Genomic DNA, 24,878 nt, shown 5'->3' on the forward strand with positions numbered 1-24,878 from the left:
TGTTTTAAGTGATGAGATTCTGATGCTCATATGGAGAGGAAAACCAGGATTCCTGAGCTTTCTGAGTGAGAGGTAGGTAAAAAGTGGGAGGCAATGTTGTGTAATGATCAAGAGTTGGACACTGAAGTCATGAATATGTGACCTGAGTTAAAATTCCAGCCCTGGTATTTGCTGATACTTATTTTTTCTAGGCATCCATATTTCCTTATCTATAATATGGAGATGACAATAAGAATTCTGACTTCTGGAGGCTGTTTTGAAGATAAAATGTGATAATGCATCCAAACCTTCTGAAGATGGTAAGAGTTCTATATACAGTCATTGTAATTATTAGTATCTTGGGATTAACGCACTTGGAAGGAAAGAATGGGCTAGAAAGAGTGGTAATTTCTTCAACCCTAAATATGGGCAGAGATTTATTTCTAGAGAGGTGATTCTGCAAAGAGTCAGTCATACATATACCTCATTCTTGAAAAGGAAAGCAGAAATATGTCATGGGAGGGCCCTTTGCCTAGCAAAAAGTAGCCATTTTCACTTTCTTGAGTTGACAACAACCTGTGAGGTAAGCAACCAGAATGTCTTAGGCTGCTACCCCACAAGCAGACAAGCAAATAGTTTCACGTGTATGTGGTTTATCAAGTAATTGCTCCTGGAAGAACTGGAAAAAGTAGGGCAAGTGGGATACAAACGGAGAAGAAAAAAAAAAGGTGGGGGGAGTGCAATTTCGAAGTAAGTCCCAATCTTAGCTTTATTCTTCAGGGAAGCTCTGACACTTAAATTATACACCAAAGCTGAACTTTTACACTTCTGCATCAGCCATTGGCTAAGGGCTGCCCTGGAGAGATTTAAATCTCCCAGGATTTTCTGATTATTCTCCATTTTTAGGAAAAACATCTCCAGTCTCCCAAGTACAGTCTTCTTAAAAACATTTGCAAGTGCTGGCATTTAAAAGCAAAATACATAGCCGGTGGAAAGATGGGTACACAAAAATAGTAAAAGGTATCTGAGGGGATCTGGGCAAAACACTGACACAGCGCACTCCTGAATTAGCAATGGGTCAAAGGAGGGAATCAAAAGGAAAATTTAAAAATATCTTGAAAACAAACAAAAATGAAAACATTACATACCCAAACTTATAGGATGCTGCAAAAACACTTAAAAGAGGAAAGTTTTAGTAATAGATACTTACATTAAGAAAAAAAATCTCAAACAACTTAACCTTACATCTCAAGGAACAAGAAAAATAAGAATTAACTAAGCCCAAATTAAGTAGAAGAAAGGAACTAAAGATCAGAGCAGAAATAAATGAAATAGTGATTTTAAAAAATTGAAAAGATTAATGAAACTAAGAGTGTGCTTTTTAAAAGACAACAAAAACTGACAAACCATAGCTAGACTTAATTTAAAAAGAAGACTCAAAAAAAAAAAAACAAATGAAGAGGAGAAATTACAACTGATATCATAAAAATAAAAAAGATCATTAGAGATTACTATGTGCCCATCATCAGATGAATATACAAAGAATATATACAATGGGATATTGTATATATACAATGGGATATTGTGTGTATATCTATATATAGTATGTATATATGGTATATATACATGGGATATTACTGAGCCATAAAAAATAATGAAGTTCTGCTATTTGCTGCAATGCTAAAAATAGATGTTAAAAAATATGCTTAGTGAAATAAATCAAAGACAAATACTGTATTATATCACTTACATGTGAAATCTAAAAAACAGAAACAGACTCAGAGATATAGAGGACAAGCTTTATGTTTACCAAAGGGGGGAGGAACAAATTAACGGTAAGGGATTAATAGATACAAACTACTATGAATAAAATAGACATAAGGCTATTTTGTAGAGCACAGGGAATTTTAGTCATTTGTCTTGTAACGACTTGTAATATAATCTGCAAAACCACTGAATTACTTTGCATATGTGATTGTTTAATTTGAAGAAACTGAAGAGGACACAAAAGAAAATCTATCTTCATGTATTAGAAGAATTAATATTGTCAAAATGTCCATACTACTGAAAGCCATCTATAGATTCAATGCAATTCCTATTCAAATTCCAATGGCATTCTCCATTGAAATAGAGAAAAAAGTACTAAATTTGTATGGAACTACAAAAGACTCTGATTAACCCAAGTAATCCTGAGAAGAACAAAGTGGGAGGCATCACACTTTTTGAATTCAAACTATGTTATTACAAAGCTATAGTAATCAAAATAGTATGGTACTGGCATAAACATAGAGACAAAAAACAATGGAACAGAATCAAGAAGCCAGAAACAACTCCTTGCCTATGCAACCAATATTTGACAAGGGAGTCAAGAAAACTCAATGGGGAAAGGATAGTCTCTCAGTAACAGTATTGGGAAAATTGGATAATCACATTCAGAAGAATAAAATGGACCCTATCTCAAACAACTCACAAACGTTAACTTGAAATGGCTTTTAAAAATTAAACATAAGACCTAAAACTGTGAAACTTCTAGAATAAAACATAGGGGGAAAGCCCCCTTGACAGTGGTCTTGACAATGATTTTGGGGGATATGACACTGAAATCACAAGCAACAAAAGCCAAACTAGTGCACAGCAAAAGATATAATTAACAAAATGAAAAGGCAACCTATGGAATGGAAGAAAATATTTGCAAATTATATATCTGATAAGGAGTTAATATCCAGGGTTTATAAGGAACTCAATAGCAAAAACAACACATAAAATTTGATTTTAAAATTAGCAGAGGAACTGAGTAGACATATTTCCAAAGAAGATACAGAAATGGTCAACAGGTTCATGAAAAGATGCTCAGTATCACTAGTCACCAGGGAAATGCAAATCACAAGCACAATGAGATGTTACCTCACACCTGTTAGAATGGCTATTATAGAAAAGACAAGAGATAAATTTTTGCAAGGATATAGAGAAAAGGGAGCCCTGGAGCACTATTGGTGGAAATGTAAATTGATGCAGCCACTATGGCAAACAGTGTGAAGATTCCTCCAAAAATTAAAAATAGAGTTTCCATAAGAGCCAGTAATCTCACTTCTGGGTACATATCCAAAAGAAATGAAATCAAGACTTCAAAGAGGTACTGTATTCCCCTGTTAATTGCAGCATTATTCACAATAACCAAGATACAGAAACAACCTTACTGTCAGTCTACAGATGAATGGATAAAGAAGGTGAGGCATGTGTACACAAGGGAATATTACTGAGCCATGAGAAAGAAGGAAATCCTGCCATTTGCAACAACATGGACAGATTTTGAGGGCATTGTGCTATGTGAGATAAGTCCGAGAAAGACAAATAGTGTATAATATCATGTATATGTAGTATCTATAAAAGCCAAACTCACAGAAACAAAGTAGAAAGGTGGTTGTAAGTGGCTGGGTGGGGAGGAGATGGAGGTGTTGGTCAAAGGTTGCAAACTTTCACTTATAAGTCCTGGGGATCTACAGCATGGCAACTGCAGTTAACAATAGTGTATTATATGATTGAAAGTTTCTAAGAGAGTAGATCTTAAATGTTTTCATCACAAAAAAGAACTGGTAATCATGTGAGGTAATGGAGGGGTTAACTAATCCTATTGAGGTAAACATTTCACAATGTATAACTGTAGCAAATCAAGTGTACACATTAGACTTACATAATGTTATATGTCAATTTTATCTCAATAAAGCTGGGAAAAAATAAGGAAATTTTGAAAAAGAACAGTCTTTCAGTTCAGTTCAGTTCAGTCGCTCAGTTGTGTCCGACTCTTTGCGACCCCATGGCCCAAAGAAATAAGATACTAATGATAAAATGCCAGGAACTGGGGCCAGAATTTTGGTCAGAATTCTAAACTCTTATCCTTAAAGACATATCACAGATCACTTATAATCTTAGGAAGAAACAATGATGTGCTTTTTATTTTTGATTTAGGTTTCTTTTTAAATGGTAATGGCAAAAGCTATCTAGTATACTCTTTCCATCCTAGCTCACCAACCCTGGACTCCATCCCCCAATTTCCTTTTGCTCCTATTCTGGCCTCCCGCTCAGCTCTCCCTCTCCACCTCTCCATGTGTGGAGGGACTAAAGTGAAAACAGATTAGCCAGGATAATTTTTCCAAGGGTGAGCTCAACTTTGGATTTTTACTTTAAAGTAGAATATGAAAATTTCCTTTAGGACAGTTTCCTGTTTTGAATCACAGTCAGTAACATTTTGCCAGTAATAACTGAAGGAATAAAGTCTAGGTGGAAAAAGAGAGGAAAAGAGAGAGCTCATTCTTGATTTACCATTTTAAACTTCAACAAAAAGTGAATAATTTATATTTATGTCCTTAATATTAATTCAGCAAACATTTATTCTGTGCCTACTATGTGGTAGGTGCTGAATTATGTGATTTCACATGTCTAGATCTTTTCTTTCTCACAACAACTCTATGAATTAGAATTGTCACCTTACTTTATAAGTTAGGAAACTAAGGCACAGGGAGCTCAAGTGCCCTGGCTTAGGTCACATTGCTTGTAAGATTTTCAGTAGATTCTTTGGCCACCAGTTCAATTCAGTACAATCATTCAGTCATTCCTGACTCTTTGCGACACCATGGATTGCAGCATGCCAGGCTTCCCTGTCCGTCACCAACTCCTGGAGCTTGCTCAAACTCAGGTCCATTGAGTCAGTAATGCCATCCAACCATCTCCTCCTCTGTCAACCCCTTCTCCTCCTGAGCTCGTGCTTTTCCCACCAGCTTCACAGCTGACTCTCCACTTGGATTTCTTGTGGAGACTGCTATGAGCAATCAAAATATTATCAAAGCTATGCACTCTTGTCCATCAGATGACAACATTTCATTGGTCTAATTTTACCAGCCTGTTTTCTGCTGCTGCTGCTGCTAAGTTGCTTCAGTCGTGGCCAACTCTGTACGACCCCACAGACGGCAGCCTACCAGGCTCCACTGTCCCTGGGATTCTCCAGGCAAGAACACTGGAGTGGGTTGCCATTTCCTTCTCCAATGCATGAGAGTGAAAAGTGAAAGTGAATTCATTCAGTCATGCCTGACTCTTAGCGACCCCATGGGCTGCAGCCTACCAGGCTCCTCTGTCCATGGATTTTCCAGGCAAGAGTACTGGAGTGGGGTGCCATTGCCTTCTCCACCAGCCTGTTTAGTGCCATAGAATAAGTTGGTTCAGTATAGACATAGGGTGGTGTTTGGGGATTTTTGCCCAATCAGGTTTAAGCATACTTAAGAAAATATCTCCTTCAAAAGTCAGAGTTTTACTTAATGGGGAAACCCTGGAAGCATTCCCACTAATGTCAGGAGAAAAATAAAAAGATGCCCACTTTTAGCACTGTTATTTAATGTTTCATTGGATGTATTGGCCATCCAAAGAGACAAAAGAAAGAAATTAGTGTTATATGAATTAGAAATGAAGAAAGAAGACGATTTCTATTCACAAATAATATAATTGTCTTATACCTGAAAATCCAAGAATCAAATGTACTACAAACATTTAAGAGAGTTCAGTATGCTAGCAAGATTAAAAGTTAATATATAAAAATCGTCATATATACAAAAGGCATCAGAATATACAATGGAAGAGAAAATCTCCATTTTTAAAAGCCCAACCCAAAAGTTTAAATGCCTAGAAGTGAATATATAAGAAATACACAAAGCTTATATGAGAAATACTTTCACTTTGATGTTCATTACTTAAACCCATTAATCAGCCTTAGTATCACTAGAAACAATCATCATATACCTCCTGATGTGATGTAATATAAGCATGCAGCATCGACTATGAAGAATTCTTAGCAAAAAAGTAGAATGCGGATCTTATTGAGCATTTATAGCTATCTCTCATTTATAAGAAAGATGAGGAGTGGAATAACAAACTAGGTGACAGCACAATGGAACAAGCAGACGAATACAGAACATGGAACATTTCACAGGACAATTGACCAAGTTTCTTCAATGAATCTAAGGCGTAAAAACAGAGGAAGGACATTGTTATTGATTAAAAGAGAATCAATAGATATAACAACCAAATGCAATATGTGGAACTTGTTTGGATGCTGATTCAAACCAACTAACTGTAAAAAAAATACTTTCTGAAACAATTGGGAAAATTGAGTATGGGCTGGGTATTATGTGATAATAAGACTGTGTTTGGTAATTTTGTTAGTGGTAGTGATAGCCTTTGGTTTATATGAGAAATTTTCCATAGTTTAAGTGATAAATACCAGACATTAAGGGAGTAGAATAATATGGTATTTGCTTTACAATAGTTCATGAAAGAAAGAGACAAGGGGAGAGAGAGAGAGCACGCACGCAAAATCTTAATAGTATTTATATCAATTTGCCAATAAATTTGTATCAATTTTGCCATAACAAAATACCATACTACGTGGTGTAAACACAAATTTCTCACCATTGTGGAGGCTGAAAATCCAGGATCAAGGCATTGGCAGGTTTGGCTTCTACTGAGGCCTCTGTCCTTGGCTTGCAGATGGCTGCCCTCTCGCTGTGACCTCACCTGAATTTTCCTGTGTGTGTGTGTGTGTGTATGTGTATCCCTGGTCTCTCTCCTGTGTATAAAAATTTTCTTTTCATATAAGACCAGTCAGATTGGATTAGAGCCCATCCTAAAGGCCTTATTTGAACTTTCTTCTTTAAAGGCCCTATCCCCAAATATAGCCTCATTCTGAAGTACTGAGGGTTAAGACTTCAATGTATGAGTCTGGGGGATGAAACAACTCCTCTCATAACAGTTGTTAATCTGGATGATAAATGTATGGGAGTTTATTGTACTAAACTCTCTGGTTTTATGTATATTTTAAAATTTATATTAATTACAACATTCTAGAAAAGAAGGCTATAAAAGTAGACCCAAACAAATAGACATACACACCCCACGGATAAGAAGACTCACCATCAGAAAGATATAAGTTTTCCACAAATAAATACCTTTAACACATCTCTATAAATAAACCTGATTCTTTTCCTGAAACTGAACAAGCTTATATAGAAACAAGTAAGCAAGAATAGCAGGGAAAACTCTGTAAATATAGAGCAATATGGTGTAGAGAAGCCTTGTTGGATATTAAAACATTATCTAGCCTCAAAAATTAAAACGATGTGAAATTAGTACATGGAAGTAAACAAAAATCCAAAAACAGGCCCAAATGCATATAGCAAATTATTAATATATGATAAAGGTATCTTCTCAAATCAATGAGGGTAAAAATGAAATGTCTAATCAATAACATTAGGACAACTGAGTAGCTATTTGCAAAATGATTAAATATGATCCATACTTCACACCATATATCAAGAGAAAATCTAAATAGATCAAAGATTTAAGTTTAAAATCTGAAACCATTAAAATACTAACAGTAAACCTTGAAGTGAATCAGGCCTTTCTAATTATGACAAATCCAGAGGCCATTTAGAAAGTGATTCACATATTTCACTTCACAAAAAAAATTCTCATAGTAAACAACAGCACACATGTACCCCATAAGCAAAGATAAAGGATAAGTGGGGAAAATATTTGTAATTCATATCACAGAGGGCAAATTTAGATCCCAGAGATTGAGGGAAAGGGATGGTAACCAATATTTTCTTCAAAAAGTGTGTGGAACTACACAGAAAGTTAGTTTATATAAAATAAGAATACCAAATAACCCTGAAACCTCTGAAAAGTTGCTCAACTTTTCTCATAATACGAAAAATTCAAATTGAGAACTACAGTGAGATTCTTTTTCTCGCTTATCAACCTGTCAAAAGTAAAAAAGTTTGATACCACATTCTATTGGTAAGCCTGGGGAAAATGGAGACTCTCATACATTGTTGGTGGGCCTACAAATTGATACAACCCTTGAATTAAGTTGGTGGTTCTGCCATAACAAAGTACTAGACACTGGGTGGCTTATAAGAACAGAAATTGATTTGAATTAATTTTTCTCACAATTCTGGAGGCTACACATCTGTGATCCAAGTGCTAGAAGGGTTGGTTCCTTCTGAGCCTTCCCTCCTAGTCTGGTAAGCAGCCATCTTCTCTTCCCTGTGTCTTCACGTGGTCTGCCCTCTGTACGTATCTGGGTCCTAATGCTCTCTACTTACAAGGACACTAGTCATGTTGGATTAGAGCCACTCTAATGACCTCATTTCAACTTAATCACCTCTTTATAAACCCTATTTGCAAATACAGTCACATTCTGAGTAACTGGGGGTTAGGACTTAAACACTTGAGTTTGGGGGGACACAAATCAAATCATAACAACCATTATGGCAAGAAACAGGAGTAGCTATAAAGATTACCAATGTATTACCTTTGTCCTGCAATCCCACTTCTGGAAATTTATCCTACAGATACAAATGACATAAAGTGGTATGCATATGAGATTATTCATTTCAAACTTGTTTATTTATAATAGCAAAAAGTTTGAAATGACCCATGTCCACCAATAGGTGACTATTTGAGTAAACTATGTTTCACCTACACTGTGCCAAATTATACAGCTGTAAAAAAAAAAATCAGGAAGCTCTCCATGCACAGCTAAGGAGAAATCAACAATGATATATGAAGTAAGAAAAGGAAGGCACAAAACAATAGTATGCTACCTACGTATGAGAAATACATTTGTATTTGCTTGTACAGTATTTGCATAAACACTAAAGGCAAAATGACCACAACAAAAAGCTAATAATATTGGTTACTGATAGGGACGTCATGGGTGCACAGAATAGAAGGGACAGAGTGGAAGTGAGTTTTTCCATATGTTCCTTTTTATATAGTTTCCATTTCTAAATCACATAAATTCAAAAGTTACAATTGTTATATATAAAGTTTTCTAGTTCAGCCATGAAATTTCTAGTACAATATGAGACTAACTCTAATTAGTCTTTCCACTTTTAAGAATACCTACTTTCAGTTTATCGAAGCTACATCTAGGGTTTTTAAATCGTGCTTTTGTAAAATAAAGAAAATCTCCAGGGGTTGCAAAGGCTTTCTTTTTATTTTTCTTTGAAGAAAGGAAGCGAGTGTAAGAGGGCTAGAGCGAGTCCAGTTGGATTTGACGTTGACCGAAGAGGAGCTCGCCCAGCTGCTATTGATCACCAGCACTCAGCAGCACATACGCCCTTTGGTGTGCATCACTTCAAGCAAACAGAAGTGTGCCCTGCTGAGAGTGGGGGTGCCTGGGTGGGGGTGGGGGGACCTGAGCGCACTGCCTCCAGCTGAGAGTGAAATTCCTTGAGAAAGCCCCTTTCCTGTCATAGCACCCACAGCACTCTGAGCCTGCTTGCAGCCCAACAGCCTCTCCGAGAATGCTACATTTAAAAGTGCAGTTTTTGGATGATTCCCAGAAGATTTTTGTGGTTGATGTAAGTGGAAATCACATTGCTATTATTCCTTTATTATTCATTCAATAATGGTCATTTGTGGACAGCCCATTAGCTGGCAATATTATGTCTTCTTAGGACCGAATGAAGGAGGACTGTGGTTTTTAGCTTTGGAAAAAAGAGATCTGTTTTTAATATTACAATGTAGCTCATGCTTTCCCATTAACCTTTCTTCTAGAACAGGTTCTCTTTTCTCAAGGGATAACAAAAGCAAGTCTTAAAGATATGTTAAATATTTGTAAAAATAAAAAGAAAGCAGCAATAACTTAGTTGTCCTACCCCAAAAGGTGTTATTGCTCATTGAAATAATTAGTCTCAGTCTCACCCCATGAATATTTGTGGGGAGAAAGCTGTGGTTCTGAGGGAAAAGAGAAGGGGAAAGCTACCCTCCTTTTCTGAAGAAAACCTATGGGGTTTCAGGGGGTGGGGGTGAGGGGTAGAATTATGCAGTTGTAATGAGAACTTCAGGAAGTAATGACAAGTATAAAAGAGAAAAATAGGATAAGAGACTATTTAGTTTGATTTAGTACTTAAAGTTCAGGGTTCTTCATATAATTCCTAGCTCCATGATGATTGCGTACAATTATACCTCATCTCTTCAAGAAAGAACAAATGTATTAAGCACATCATTTGGGGCTCATCTTCCAGGATCTTAAGAGATGTACATTTTGGTGTCAGAATTTATGTATGAGCATTTGGAAATGTTCTACAATTTTATTGGAATCAAAGCCGCTATTTGCCCTGATATTTACATTAGCTACTAACAAGGAACAAATAGTTCATTTTCTTTGAAATTCCTACAAAATGCTGGCTGTTTTCTTTTATACATTACATGACAACTGCTGCTGGGTGTGGGGGTAACCCATTTTTCAAAGAAGTATTTCATTTTTATTTGAATCATGTGCTTTGTGGGTGATGGTTGCATGGTTTCAGCTGCTGTTTGGCTGTCTCTCCCTTTCACTTTTATTTGCAAAAGGCATTTCTAGGTCCATGGACCTGAATGATTTGTTTTTGTAGCAAATAGCTTCCATTAGAGGTATGAGGCATTTCCTATTCTTTCTTGGAACTATATTTAAGGGGTGGAAAATGTCTTTTGAGTAGTTTATCCATTTACAGGCTGGCGGTGTATGCTTGCAGTGCTCTGGTACCTGAATTAGTGAGCTGGGGATTCAAAAGACACTGCTTTAGGCTAAGTTTTTAATAGATACTTCAAGCGACTCAAAGAGAAATCTTTGACAAAAAGTGACAGAAGGGCTTTCTGAATGTACAGTTCAAATACAGATCCAATTAAATGGGGGTGAGGGGTGGGAGGCCCAGTACTATAGCATCACAAAATTCACCTTCTGAGGAGCCCATTCTAGCAACTTGAAGCCAGCATGATTTGGCTTGAAGTCAGACTGTCTCTTTCCAGCTGCAACACATTGTGTTCCTTGGGAAGATAATGGGAGAGACTTGATACCCAGCAATTCGGGTGTCACAGCATCTGATCCCGTTTGCTCTGTGGAGGGCTGCTCTGTAAGTAGCAATCGTGGCGTTACCGAGAGTAGCAGTAGCACTAACGGCAGTCCCTTGGGCAGCTTTGTCTTGAGGGAAATGGAGCCTTCAGCTAGCATCCAGCCATCCAACAGGATCTCTCTCCTTAACAATAGTAGACTGATAATGAAAATGATGATGAGGAGGATGATGATGGTAGCAGTAGTAGTGGGTCCTCAATGAATACCACTTTAAAATTTAAAAAGCAATTTCACATCCGTTAGTTCATTTGATCCTCCATTCCACCCGGTGAGTGAAAGTAGGCAAAAGACGAATCTTTTCCAATTTTGCAAATTAAGAGAGAGAGGGGCTCAGGGAGCTTAAGTGACTTGGGCAGGATTACATAGCATAGAAATACAGAGCTGGGGCTTTCAATTCAGGACTCTTCCTGTGACCCCATGTACAATTGTATCTGAAGACTCATCTGTCAGTAGCTTTCTGTTGCTGTTTAGTCATGTCTGACTCTTTGCGACCCCATGGACTGTATCCCACTAGGCTCCTCTGTCCATGGGATTTCCAGGGCAAGAATCCTGGAGCAGGTTGCCATTTCCTGCTCCAGGGGATCTTTCTGACCCAGGGATCGAATCTGCATCTCCTGTGGGTTCTTTACCACTGAGCCACTTAGGAAGTCCCAGTTGTTCTCCAGTCCTGTAATATTGCCATTGCATGTTAGTTTCCATGGCCCTCAAAGGGCATAGAATTTGGCATACAATGAGCCTTTGATGATTGTTATGAACCAACTGGTAGATACTTATTTCTTTGCCCATACATGAGGAGCTACATGGGAAAACCATTCCTAGAGCTCAGAGAGACCATGGCATGAATCTTTTAATTGATTCAAAAGTTCACAAAGCAACTTAAACCTGTTATTTTTAAGAGTATCCTAGGATGAAAAAATGCTTGGAACCATAGTGACAAGAACCATTAGCAGGTAAGGAGAGCCACATGGAGGGGCTTTAGATACAAAAATTGACTGAAGTCTCACGAGGCATGAGTCAGTCCCAGGGACAATTGTTCTTCAAGATAAAATTTAAGAAAATAAAAAAAAAGAAATTAATTGGCTGCATGGGGGGAAATGATGGCATCATGGGCATTAGTGTTGATTTTACAGAAAGTACAGTAGTAGAAATATGAAGAGCACACATGATCAGATAGAATAAGGTCACCTGGATTAGACTAATTGACATCCAGAAACCTTTATTCCACTCCTAGTAGCATCATCTATATGAGTTTGCTGGTGTCTAGGATCTGGCTCTGAACTACAGCCTCAGAAGCCTGATTTGTCAGCACTCTACAAGATCTGAAGTCAGACAATGATATTTTAAAATCAGGAAGCCAGTGTTACCATTTATGGTAGGATTGGGAACACTAGGGTCCTCTCATCGATTGCATAAGATGCCGAAGGACAGAAGAGTCAGATTTAAAGGAACTGGATTTATGATCTGGTTTGATGGCTTGATAATGAATCCATCTCCACAAAGGCCCTGTCATTGACACCGTTTAGTCACTTATTCATTCATTTAGTCATTTCATCAACAAATTATTGTTGAGGTTCTAGTATGTTCCAGGCCCTGTTCTGGGCACAGTCAACTCTACAATATGAGCAAGGGAACACTCTTGCCTGGGCAGTGCTGGCTGGGAGCCGCCAACTTGAGCTTCACTGATTCTTCCTCTTTTCATTGCATGGTTGACAAACTCCTTTTGTGATTGACCTGTTTTTAATTTGCTAATGCCTTCAATTAGATTACTGGGAAGAGTGTCTGGTCCCTGAAATGTCCTGTTTTTTTTGAAGTTTCTTTGTATATGTGTAATCTGAGACACTGGGTGTTGATATTTATAGATGAACATTGTGAGAGTATTAGTCAACCTTTTCCTTTCTGAATTTCCAAGAGTGTTTAGGGGATGCAGGATAGATATGGGATTCTGGAATTGCTGGAATATGCCCATTAAAGTTTAATCCAATGAAGAAAATGTATTTAGTAAAAACCTCATTTTACTTTTCTAGTCAATGTATTTGATAAAACTGAACATTGTTAGATAGCAACAGCATCTCTAGTCCAGAATGATGATGGGAGTGGGTAAACAGGAGGATAAACAGAATAAGGTAGTGATTTTAGAAATAATTGAAGATTTTAGTATAAATTCAGTTTGCCTCTTCAACGTGGGGACTGGGACATTTCTGGATAGGAAAAGGGAGGATAAGACCAAAGCTAAGGCTTTTGAGCTCTCAGAAAGAATAGAGACTGTCAGGTTTCTAGCTTGACTAGGAATACTCACACGTACCAGTAGCAGTAATGAGTGTCCTCGGAGAGTGACCTCATTTTAAGCCTGAACTGTTTGCTTATATGAGGTTTAGATAGAGAATTTTCAAAACAATAATCCAGTCACCATAGTTGACACAGTTCTGTCTGATATGCCCCCTGCTTGCTGCAGTTCTCTCTTTGTAAAAGCATAGTGAAGGGGAAGAACAGCTGTTGTTTGTGAATTTCCAAAAGTACATTTTATTTTGATGATTTCTGGAAGCTAAAGTCAAAATAAGACATTTGAAACATCTCAAGTCTTACATTTACCTGATTGCTAAGTGACTGTACTGGCCAGCACAGTGGGTACCTAGTGGCTTACTCAGTGAGAGAATATAGTGAGTCAGCTTACTCCATTCCCCTGGGAGCCTATCATAAAGGCCACCAGGCCTCATTTTCTGAAAGACGCAGAGGGGAAGCGTTGCCAGGACTGAGCGCTATTCAAGCTAAATAAGCAAGCCAAGAATCGCCTACTGATTTGTTCTTATTGGTAGTGGTATTTATGCTTGGGATATTTGTCCAGGAGCTGTTTTTTTCAATTTGTAATGATGAGGGATCTTTTGTAGTTTTGTCAATAACAAACTAGATACCCCTCCCCTTCATAAAGCAAAGCTCATCTAACACGAGGAATGGAATTGCTCTAGTGTAGTAAAATGTATCTGGATTTGGGGTTACAGAAACTGCCCCATTTTAGATGTGTGATCTTGGGACAATCACTTAACCCCTTATCTCCCAGACTTGTTGTGAGGAGTGATATAAATGATATATATCTGGAGTCTGATATAGCAAGGCAAATTTTGACTCTGCTGCTGGCAAGCTGTGTGAATTTGGGCAAGTCACTTAGCATCTCAGACTTAGTTCTGCCAACTCTAGATACTTGGACTTGGGATATCAGGAAAAACTTTCCAAAGAATATATTTAAGTTGCTGGGTAGGAACTAAGTAAGGAGGTGAAGAATGCGAGCTAGGGTGAAGGGGGTTGTATGGTGGTTACACAAAAGAAAGATTGAAGACCAATGTGCAAAAGAGAACATGGCCCTTTCATAGAAAAAAAAAAAGTCACTGTGAGCAAAGAATGGAGTGTGGACAGAAAGATGGGGAGTAGCTTGAATTCAAGTTGAAGCAGAGGTAGTCAGCAGCTAGAACATTTGGATCAAGTAATATATATATATGAAGTTTGAGCTTTATCTTGAAAATGCTAGAGAATCAATAAAGAGTTTAAGAAACTCAAAATGGGGCTATTAGCATCTGATAACTCATTAATTTGTGCATTGCCTTGCTCATCTAATATTTAATGAAAAATGTTCTAAGTGTTGGAGATGCCAGGTAGAATTGTAATAATAATTTCAAGTTCAGTGGCTCCAATTTTAGATAGCCAACCTCTGTCCTAAAATATGTGCCCAAACATCAAAATTCCAACCTGATAGGTGGAGACAGGAAGGATGGATACAAAATACATTAATGAAATAGAATTACTAGAAGCATTTTTTTAATTTCATTTTTTTTCTTTACAATATTGTATTGGTTTTGCCATACATCAACATGAATCCGCCATGGGTGTACACGTGTTCCCAATCCTGAAGCCCCCTCCCACTTCCCTCCCCATACCATCCCTCTGGGTCATCCCAGCGCACCAGCCCCAAGCATCCTGTATTTGATGTCAGCCTGGATATATAGGAGATGAGTTGAGGAGTCTAGATGACATCCAAATTTCTGGCTTAGATAATGGTTTGAATGAGTGGCCCTCATTCACCAAGAAAGAGAACAGAATAAAAGGAGAAAGTTTAGGATGGGCAAGGAGTTTCCCATATTCATGGGAATATGGAAAGAGAAACATATCTGGAGTTGCACAGATCTGAGTTCTAGTCTTTGCTCTAACAATTTTTAAAAAAGATTATTTTATTGAAGTACAGCTGATTTATAATGTTGTATTAATTTCTGTTGTACAGCAAGTGATTCAGTTATATGGGTATATATATATGTATGTATGTATATATACACATATATATTCTTTTTCATTTCTTTTCCATTATGGCTTATTACAGAATATTGATTATAGTTCACTATGCTATACAGTAGGACTTTGTTATTTATCCATCCTATATATAATAATTTGCATCTGCTAATCCCAAACTCTCAATTCATCCCTCCCCAACCTGCCCTCCCCCTAAGCAACCCCAAGTTTGTTTTCTATGTCTGTCTGTCTCTGATTCATAGATAAGTTCATTTGTGTCATATTTTAGATCCCACATATAACTGACATCATATGATATTTGTCTTTCTCAGTCTGACTTACTTTGCTTAGTATGACAATATCTAGGTCCATTCACATTGCTACAAATTGTATTATTTCATTCTTTTTTATGACTGAGTAGTATTCCATTGTGTATATATCACATCTCCTTTATCCATTCATCTGTTGATGAACATTTAGGTTGTTTGCATGCCTTGCCAGCTCTAACAGTTTTAAGATGTGGAACATCAGGTGAGTCACTTCACCCCCCTAAGTCTGTGTGCTTATCACCAAAATTGTAATAATCATAGAATGTACCTCATAAATGCATTGTAAAGATGAATGAAATACCAGAAGTAAGGTTCCTGACACAAATAATGTGCTCAAAGCATGTTAATTCCTCTCTCCCTTGCTTTCAGACCTCTTCATTTCTATACTTTGCAAACCAACAGGGAACAGTCTTTCATTCTCAACTTGAAGTTTCTTTTGATAAAACTTGGTGTTGCAGCCAACCTCCAGGCAAAATAGAACTGTGTTTCCTGTGGTTTGCTCTTCCTCTGTGGCTTCCTGAGGTTATTATCCTGCTTTTCTGAGCAGTTTTCCCTTTTCTTAGTCAGCATCCCCAGGAGATTTGTTCTTCCCCCTTGGAGTCATTAATCCTGCGAGGGTCCATGAAAACTGTCTAAAGTTACCTAAAATAATGGTGGGTTTCCTTTAAGGAAGCAGATGGAAACAGCTAAATCCTTTATCTTTGATGACATTTACTAAACATTTTTAAATTTGATATTAAAAAAAAAACTTTTTGAGGTCCACTTTTAAATTAAGGCATAGTTGATTTACAATATTAGTTTCACGTGTACAGCAGTGATTCACAAATTTTATAGATTATACTCCATTTAGAGTTATTATAAAATATTGGCTATATTCCCTGTGCTTTACAATATATCCTTGTTGCTTATTTTATACACAGAAGTTTGTACCTCTTAATCCCCTACCCTATCTTGCCCCTCATCCTTTCCCTCTCCCCACTGGTAACCACTAGTTTGTTCTCTGTATCTATGAGTCTGTATCTCTTGTGTTATAGTCACTAGTTTGCTTTCATTTCTAGATTCCACATAAAAGTGGTAGCATATAATGTTTGTTTTTCTCTGACTTATTTCACTAAGAATAATACCTTCCAGGTCTATCCATGTTGTTGCAAATGGCAAAATTTCATTCTTTTTCTTATACCGAGTGGTATTCTATTTGTGTGTGTGTGTGTGTGTGTGTGTGTGTGTGTGTGTGTGTGTGTGTACACACCACATCTTCTTTATCCATTCATCTGTTGATAGACACTTAGGTTGCTTCCAGTTCTTGGGTATTGTAATTAATGCTCCTATGAACATTGGAATGCATATGTCTTTTCAAATTAGTATATTTTGTTTTCTTTGGATGTATACCCAGGAATGGAATTGATGGATCATGTTCTATATTTAGTCATTTGAGAAACCTCAGTAGTGTTTTTCATAGTGGTTGCACCAATTTACATTCCCACCAACAGTGTTCAACTGTTTCCTTTCCTCAATATCCCTGCCAACATCTGCTATTTCTATTCTTTTTTTATGACAGCCATTCTGACAGGTATGAGGTGATATATTTTTTGTTGTTCAGTTGCTAAGTCATGTCTGACTCTTTGCCACCCCATGAACCGTAGCATGCCAGGTGCCCCTGTCCTTCGCTATCCCCTGGAGTTTGTTCAAATTCATGTCCATTGAGTCAGTGATGCTATCTAACCATCTCATCCTCTGCTGCCCTCTTCTCCTTTTGCCTTCCATCTTTCCCAGGATCAGGGTCTTTTCCAATGAGTTGGCTCTGCACATCAGGTCGCCAAAGGATTGGAACTTCAGCTTCAGCATCAGTCCTTCCAATGAACATTCAAGGCTGATTTCCTTTAGGATGGACTGGTTTGATCTCCTTGCAGTCCAGGGGACTCTCAAGAGTCTTCTCCAGCACCATAGTTGGAAAGCACCAATTCTTTGGCGCCCAGCTTTCTTTCTAGTCCACCTCTCACATCCATACACGACTACTGGAAAAGCCATAGCTTTGGCTATACAGACCTATGTTAGCAAAGTGATGTCTCTGCTTTTTAATACACTGTTTAAGTTTGTCATACCTTTCCTTCAGAGAGCAAACATCTTTTGATTTCATGGCTGCAGTCACCATCTGTAGTGATTTTATTGGTTTTTTAAATGTTTTTTATTGAAGTATAGTTAATTTACAGTGTTGTGTTATTTTCAGGTGTACAACAAAGTGATTCAATTATACACACACACACACACATGCACACATACATTCTTTTGGCTTCTTTTCCATTATAGATTATTATAAGATATTGAATATAGTTTTCTATAAGTAGGTCCTTGTTGTTTACCTATTTTATATATTTTATATACAGTAGTGTGTATATGTTAATCTCCAGCTCCTAACTTTCTCTCAACCCTTGCTATTCACCTTTGGTAATCATAAGTTTGTTTTCTATGTCTGAGTCTGCTTTTGTTTTGTAAATAAGTTCATTTGTATAATTTCTTTAGATTCCACATATAAGTGATATCATATGATATTTGTCTTTGTCAGTATATTTATTTTAATTTATTTTCATTTTTGTTTTCTTTTTTTATTTTAATTTTTACTTTTATTTCTTTTATCTTAGGAGACTGATCTAAGAAAACATTGACATGATTTATGTCAGAGCATTTTTACCTATATTCACTTCTACAAGTTTTACAGTTTCATGTCTTATATTTTCAGCCATTGTGAGTTAATTTTTGTATGATCCAGCAATTCCCCTCTTGGGCATACATCTAGAAAAGAAGAAAACTCTAATTTGAAAAGATGCATGCACCCCAACATTCACAGCAGCACCATCCACAACAGACAATACATGGAAGCAACCCAAATGTCCATCAACAGATGAATGGAGAAAGATGTGGTATGTCTACACAGTGGAACATTACTCAGCCATAAAAAAAGATTGAAATAATGCCATTGCAACAACATGGATGGACCTAGAGAATATCATACTAAGCAAAGTAAGTCAGCCAGAGAAAGGCAAACATCATATAATACCACCCATATGTGGAATCTAAAAAAGGATACAAACTAACTTATTTATAAAACAGAAACAGACTCACAGACATATAAAACATGATAAATTCCATGTTATCAAAGGGGAATGGGGGAAGGATAAATTAGGAGCTTGGGATTAACAGATACACACTGCTATATGCAAAATAGATAAACAACAGGTCCTACTCTATTGCACAAAGAACTGTATTCAATATTTTGTAATAACTTAAATGGAAAAGAATGTAAAAATTGTATATATATGTGTGTGTGTATATATATACATATATTTATACACACACATATCATTCTGGTGTATAGCAGAAATTACACTGTAAATCAACTATGTGCATGCATGCTAAGTCATTTCAGTCATGTCCAACTTTTTGTGACCCTCTGCACTGTAGCCCACCAGGCTCCTCTGTCCATGGGACTCTCCAGGCAAGAACACTGGAGTGGGTTGCCATGCCCTCCTCCAGGGGATCTTCCTGACCCAAGGGCTGAATACTCAGTTCTTATGTCTCCTGCGTTGGCAGGCGGGTTCTTTACCACTAGCGCTACCTTAATGTGCACAGTTAATATATTCAGTAACACATGAGGGAGATTAGAAAACTTCAGTCCATTTGGAAAGGTACAAATGAAAAGTGCAAGTCTCTGCCAAAGGAGAGACTTTTTCTACATACTGTATTTAGGAATTCTTTTCACATCTACCTTTAAATTTCTTTCATTGTGGAAAATGGTTGCACAGTATTAAGTGAACTTAACTAGAATTAGCTTTAACTGAACATATTTGTCCAGGCACATGTCTCAGTGTATATAAGTCTAGCTCAGACTTTCAGAGATTCAGGATTATGAAACCCCTTTAAGCCCATAAATTGTAATGACCCATGCTCTCAGTCATGATTTTAATTTCAATCCACTTTGCAAAGTCTCCTCATTGCTGTTTTGATTAGCATTTCCCTGATGATTAGCAATGTTGAGCATATTTTACATGCCTGTTGGCCATCTTTACATCTTCTTTAGTAAAATGTCTATTCAGGTCTTCTGCTTATTTTAAAAATTGGGTTGTTTGACTTATATTAAGCTATATGAGTCATTTTAATATTTTGAATATTAATCCCATATGGTCAAATCATTTACAAATATGATTTTGCATTTTCTCTCATACAGTAGGCTGAATTTTCATTTTGTCCCTGGTTTCCTTTGCTGGGCAAAAAACTTTTAAATTTAACTGGTCCCGCTTGCTTACTTGTTGTTTTGTTTCCTTTTCCTGAGGAGACAGATTAAAAAAATATTGCTACAATTTATGTCCATGAGTATTCTGTATGTTTTTGTCTAGCTAGGAGTTTTATGGTTTCCTGTCTTACATTTAGATCTTTAATCCATTTTGAGATTATTTTTGTATATGGTCTTAGAGAATGTTCTAACTTTATCCTGTCATATAGCTGTCCAGTTTCCCCAGCACCCCTTATTGAAGAGACCATCTTTTCTCCCTCAAGTAGGAAATGGCAACCCACTCCAGCATTATTGCCTGGAAAATTTCCATGGACAGAGTAGCCTGACAAGCTACAGTCCATGGGGTCACAAAGAGTTGGACGTGACTGAGTGACTAAGCACAAACACACCTGTCTTTTCTCCAGTGTATATTCTTGCCTCCTCTGTTATAGATTAATTGACCATAAGTTTGTGGGTTTATTTATGGGCTCTCTATTCTGTTCCATTAATTTGTGAGTCTGGTTTTTGTTTTTTGTTTGTTTTTGTTTCGCTAGTACCATACTGTTTTGATTATTGTGACTTTGTAGTATAGTCTGAAGCCAGTGGAGCATGATAACTCCAGCTCTGCTCTTCTGACTCAATCTCGTTTTGGCTATTTGGGGTCCTTTGTGTTTCCATACAAATTTTTAAAATTATTCATTCTAGTTCTGTAGAAAATGCTATTAGTATTTTGATAGAGGTTGCATTGCATCTGTATGTTGCCTTGGATAGTATGGTCATTTTAACAATATTATCTTTTCCAATCCAAGAACATGGTAAATCTTTCTATCCATTTTTGCAGTCAACAGTATTGTTCATCAGTTCTTAGTTTTCTAAGAATAGGTCTTTTACCTATAGATAAGTTTGTTGTTTTGGTGCAGTCATAAATGGGATTGTTTCCTTACTTCTTCTTTCTAATTTTTCTTTGTTAGTATATAGAAATGCAACTTCATGGGTAAAGTTCATTGACAAGTTTTAATAGTTTTTTGGTGGCATCTTTGGGATTGTCTATGTATAGTATCCTGTCATCTGTACACAATGTGCCTGATGTGGGCCTCTTTGAATTGATCATGTTTGGGGCTCTGTGCTTCCTTGGACATCTGTTTCCTTTCCTATGTTAGGGAAGTTTTCAGCTATTATATCTTCAAATATGTTCTCTGCCTCTTTCTTTCTGTCTTTTCCTTCTGGAACCCTTATCATGTGAATGTTAGTATACTTGATGTTGTTTTTGAGGTCTCTGAAACTGTCCTCATTTCTTTTCATCTTCTTTCTTTTCAGCTTCAGTGATTCTCACTACTCTTTCTTCCAACTCATTGATCCATTCCTCTGTATCATTTAATCTGCTATTATTTCCTCACAGTTTATTTTTTATTTCAGTTACTGTATTCTTCATCTCTATTTGGTTGTTCTTAATATTTTCTAACTCTGTTAAAAACTCCTAACTTCTTGATGTTCATCCATTTTTCTCCTGAGTTCTTTGATCATCTTTACAATTACCTTGAACTTTTTCTTGTGTAGATTGTCCATCACCACTTCAGCTAGTGCTTCTTCTGGAATTTTGTCTTGTTCCTTCATTTGAGACATGTTCCTCTGTTATCTCATTTTGCTAACTTGCTCTTTATTTTTACATATCTGATAGGTTGGTTATGTTTCCTGATCTTGGAGAAGTGGCCTTTTATAGGAGACATCTTATGCATCCAAGCAATGTGCTCCTCTCTAGTCATCAGAGCTATATGCTCTAGGGGTGCCCCCATGTGGCTGCATACATCCTTCTGTTGTGACAGGTTGACTATGATGGATGGTCTGGTAGGTGTGGCTAGGCCTCAGTCTGGTTTGTTGCCAGGCTTTGCCTTGTGTGGAGGCCACTGTTTGCTACTTGGTGGGGCCAGATCATGAGATGGCTGGCTATGGAACCCCTGGGGCCCCAAAGCTAGTGCTGACTCACTGGACTCAGGGTCCAGGAGATCCTAGGGCTGGTGCCTGCCCAGCCAGATTCTGGGGCTAGTGCTGGCCCACTGGTAGGCAGAGCTGAGTCCTGGGGTCTAGCTGCAGGGTCCAGGGGTCCCAGAGCTGGTGTTGGCCTACTGGTAATTGGGGTCTGGGCCCATTTGTTTGTAGCACCACTACTGGTCTGTTGGTGGGTGGGCTGTGTTGACAGGCTGTGGGGCTACGCTTATCTGCCTGCTGTTAGTGGGTGCTGCTGGTCCCAAGGCTAGATCAGGCTTGCTCAAGGCTGACAATCCTAGAGTTGGTGCCTGCCCACTGGGTGAAGCTGGGTCTTAGGGTCTCTGGCTCTAGGGCCCAGAGGGTCTCAGGTCTAGTGCCTATGCACTGGTGTGTGGGGCTGAGTCCTGGGCCCTCTGATAGAAAGAGCCATATCCAGGGGTGGCTGTGGTCTCAGCTTGCTTGCTGGTAGGTGGGGCTGTGTCCCCGCCCAGCTAGATGCTTGGCCTGAGGCATCCCAGTACTGGTGTCTACATGTTGGTAGGAGTGGGCAGGGCTGGGTGCTGAGGCTAACAAGCCAGAGGGAGGATTTCAAAAGGGCATTTGCCAGCACCAGTGTCATGTAGTAGGAGGACCTCCCAAAACATGGGAGCTGGTAGTATATCCATGTCCCCAGGGTGAGCTCCAGTTGCCTCCTCCCTCTCTGGGAGTCTCTCCAAGATCAGCAGGTGGGTCTGACCTAGGCTCCTTTCACATTACTGCTTCTGCCCCGGGTTTCAGAGCATGTGAGATTTTGTGTGCACCCTTTAAGAGTGGAGTCTATTTCCCACAGCCATATGGCTCTCCTGAAAGTAAGTTCTGCTGGCCTTCAAAGCCAAATGTTCTGGGGGGTTGTATTCCCAGCCCAGAACCCCAGGGCTGGAGACTCCGAAGTGGGGCTTAGACCCTTGGCTTCTTGGGTTGGGGAGAACCTCTTCAATCCTAATTATCCTTCTGTTTGCGGGTTGCCCATTTAAGCGTATTGGTCTTGACTATGCTGTGACTCTACCGCTCCTATCTGTTTCACTATGGTTCCTTCTTTATATCTTTAGTTATAGAAGATCTTTTCTGGTAGGTTCCAGTCTTTTTCATTGATAGTTGTTCTATAAATAGTTGTAATTTTGGTGTGCTTATGAGAGGAGGTGAGCTCAAGGTCTTTCTACTCCACCATCTTGGCCTCTAGGCCAATCTAACTGCATTTTTAATTATTCTGTGGTAACTACTCATAGTAACACTAATACAGTCAATAGTAATGGTAGTGATAATACTACTGACTAATAATCATAGATAGTATTTATCAAGAGCATATGTTCTAGGTGAATTTTTTATGCACTATTTTATGTAATGTTCACACAAATCAACTGAGTGGGAGAAAAATCAAATGAGTGTCACTATCTAGGATACTTCCATTACCTGTCTGTGTCCTGGGCTTTCTCATCTGTTAAATGGAAATAGTATCCACTCTATAAGATTTTTAGAAAGGTTAAATGAATTAATATGTAAAACACAACAGTGCTACTAAGAGCTATAAGGGTGTTTGCTAACCTGATGCTTTGTGGAATTTGGCTCCAAATTTAGGCGGTAAATACACATTTCTGATGCTATGTCTAAGCAGCAATATCCCAAGCTGATGAGGCCTAAAATATTGTCATTATCTTTATTTTACAGGTGGTAAAACCATGGTGCAGAGAGGTTAAGTTATCAAGGTTACATTACTGTTTCAATTAATGAGTGAGCTGGGGTTCAAGCCCTAGTCTGTCTAGTCTCAAAACCTAGCTGAACAGAAACAAATTCACAGATGTAGAAAACAAGTTTATGGTTCAGTTCAGTCACTCAGTTGCATCCAACTCTTTGCGACCCCATGGACTGCAGCACACCAGGCTTCCCTGTCCATCACCAACTCCAAGAGCTTGCTCAAACTCATGTCCATTGAGTTGGTGATGTCATCCAACCATCTCATCCTCTGTCAGCCCCTTCTCCTTCTGCCTTCAATCTTTCCCAGCATTAGGGTCTTTTCCAATGAATCAGTTCTTTGCATCAGATGGCCAAAGTATTAGAGTTTCAGCTTCAGCATCAGTCCTTCCAATGAATATTCAGGACTGATTTCCTTTAGGATGGACTGGTTTGATCTCCTTGCATCAAAGGGGAAAGGAAGGGGGGGAATAAATTAGGAGTTTAGGATTAACATATACACACTACTATATATAAAATAGATAACCAATGAGGACTTACTGTAACGTACAGGGAGCTATATTCAATATCTTGTAATAACCTATAATGAAAAAGAATCTGAAAAAGAATATACATATATATATAACTGAATCACTTTGCTGTATACCTGAAACTAACATAACATTGTAAGTCAACTATACTTTGATTTGTGAAAAAATAAAAAAAAGAATTGTTTGAAATTATGCATTTAAAACTTTAGGTTTGTATTGTGAATTATAACATGTATATAAAACACACATTTATGGAATAAATTCACACTTTGTAAAAAAATTAAAAACCCTGACTGGTCACTGGTTTGGTAGTGGGCTTGTGACTTGAGGGGTTGCTATAATGTGTTGTGAAGCTTCCTGGTTCTCTAGGACATGATAACATGTCCTCCAGTTCCAAGCAGTCTGCCCCACACTAGGTGCTCAATCACTGTGGGCTGACAGACAAGCCAACAGACTGACCATATCAGCTCATCCCCAGCCCTCTGCCTGTACAAAGTACTCCAAGCAAAGGAGCTTCTGAACCACATCAGAAAGGAAACATCCTGGAATCATAATGTCCAAGGCTAGCCAGTGTTGGCCATTTCTTTGCCAGGGATTTATTTGTCATTGCAGGATGAATGCCTTTGTTTAAATTCCTGAGTTTGCTTTGCCCCTCACAGCCTAAGGTTTGTTGATTCAGAGAATAAATTGAACTGAGAAAGAAAGAAAGGGCTTGTTCTTTGTCTGGCCAGTGGCCAGATGGAGCAGTGGGCCAAATGTGGTTTAGGTGTCGCCTGTCATACCCTTCTAGGGGCCTTATATCTTCCATGGTCATCTGGCTGCCAGGCTGCCCTCCTGATGCT

At 38.1% G+C, this 24,878-nt stretch overlaps 1 protein-coding gene across 2 annotated transcripts in view; it reads left to right on the top strand.

Annotated features, from left to right (window-relative positions):
* The first annotated feature begins 9,283 nt into the window (after nucleotides 1–9,283).
* Nucleotides 9,284–24,878, top strand: part of FRMD7 (FERM domain containing 7) — a 61,742-nt gene continuing 46,147 nt past the window's right edge. For both annotated transcript variants that reach the window (XM_060408422.1, XM_060408423.1), the window contains exon 1: nucleotides 9,284–9,392. In XM_060408422.1, the coding sequence (XP_060264405.1) occupies nucleotides 9,336–9,392 (57 nt within the window). In that variant the 5' untranslated portion in view covers nucleotides 9,284–9,335. The remainder of the gene's footprint in view (nucleotides 9,393–24,878) is intronic.

This window comes from Ovis aries, chromosome X, assembly GCF_016772045.2.
Source record: "Ovis aries strain OAR_USU_Benz2616 breed Rambouillet chromosome X, ARS-UI_Ramb_v3.0, whole genome shotgun sequence".
Classification (NCBI taxonomy): domain Eukaryota; kingdom Metazoa; phylum Chordata; class Mammalia; order Artiodactyla; family Bovidae; genus Ovis; species Ovis aries.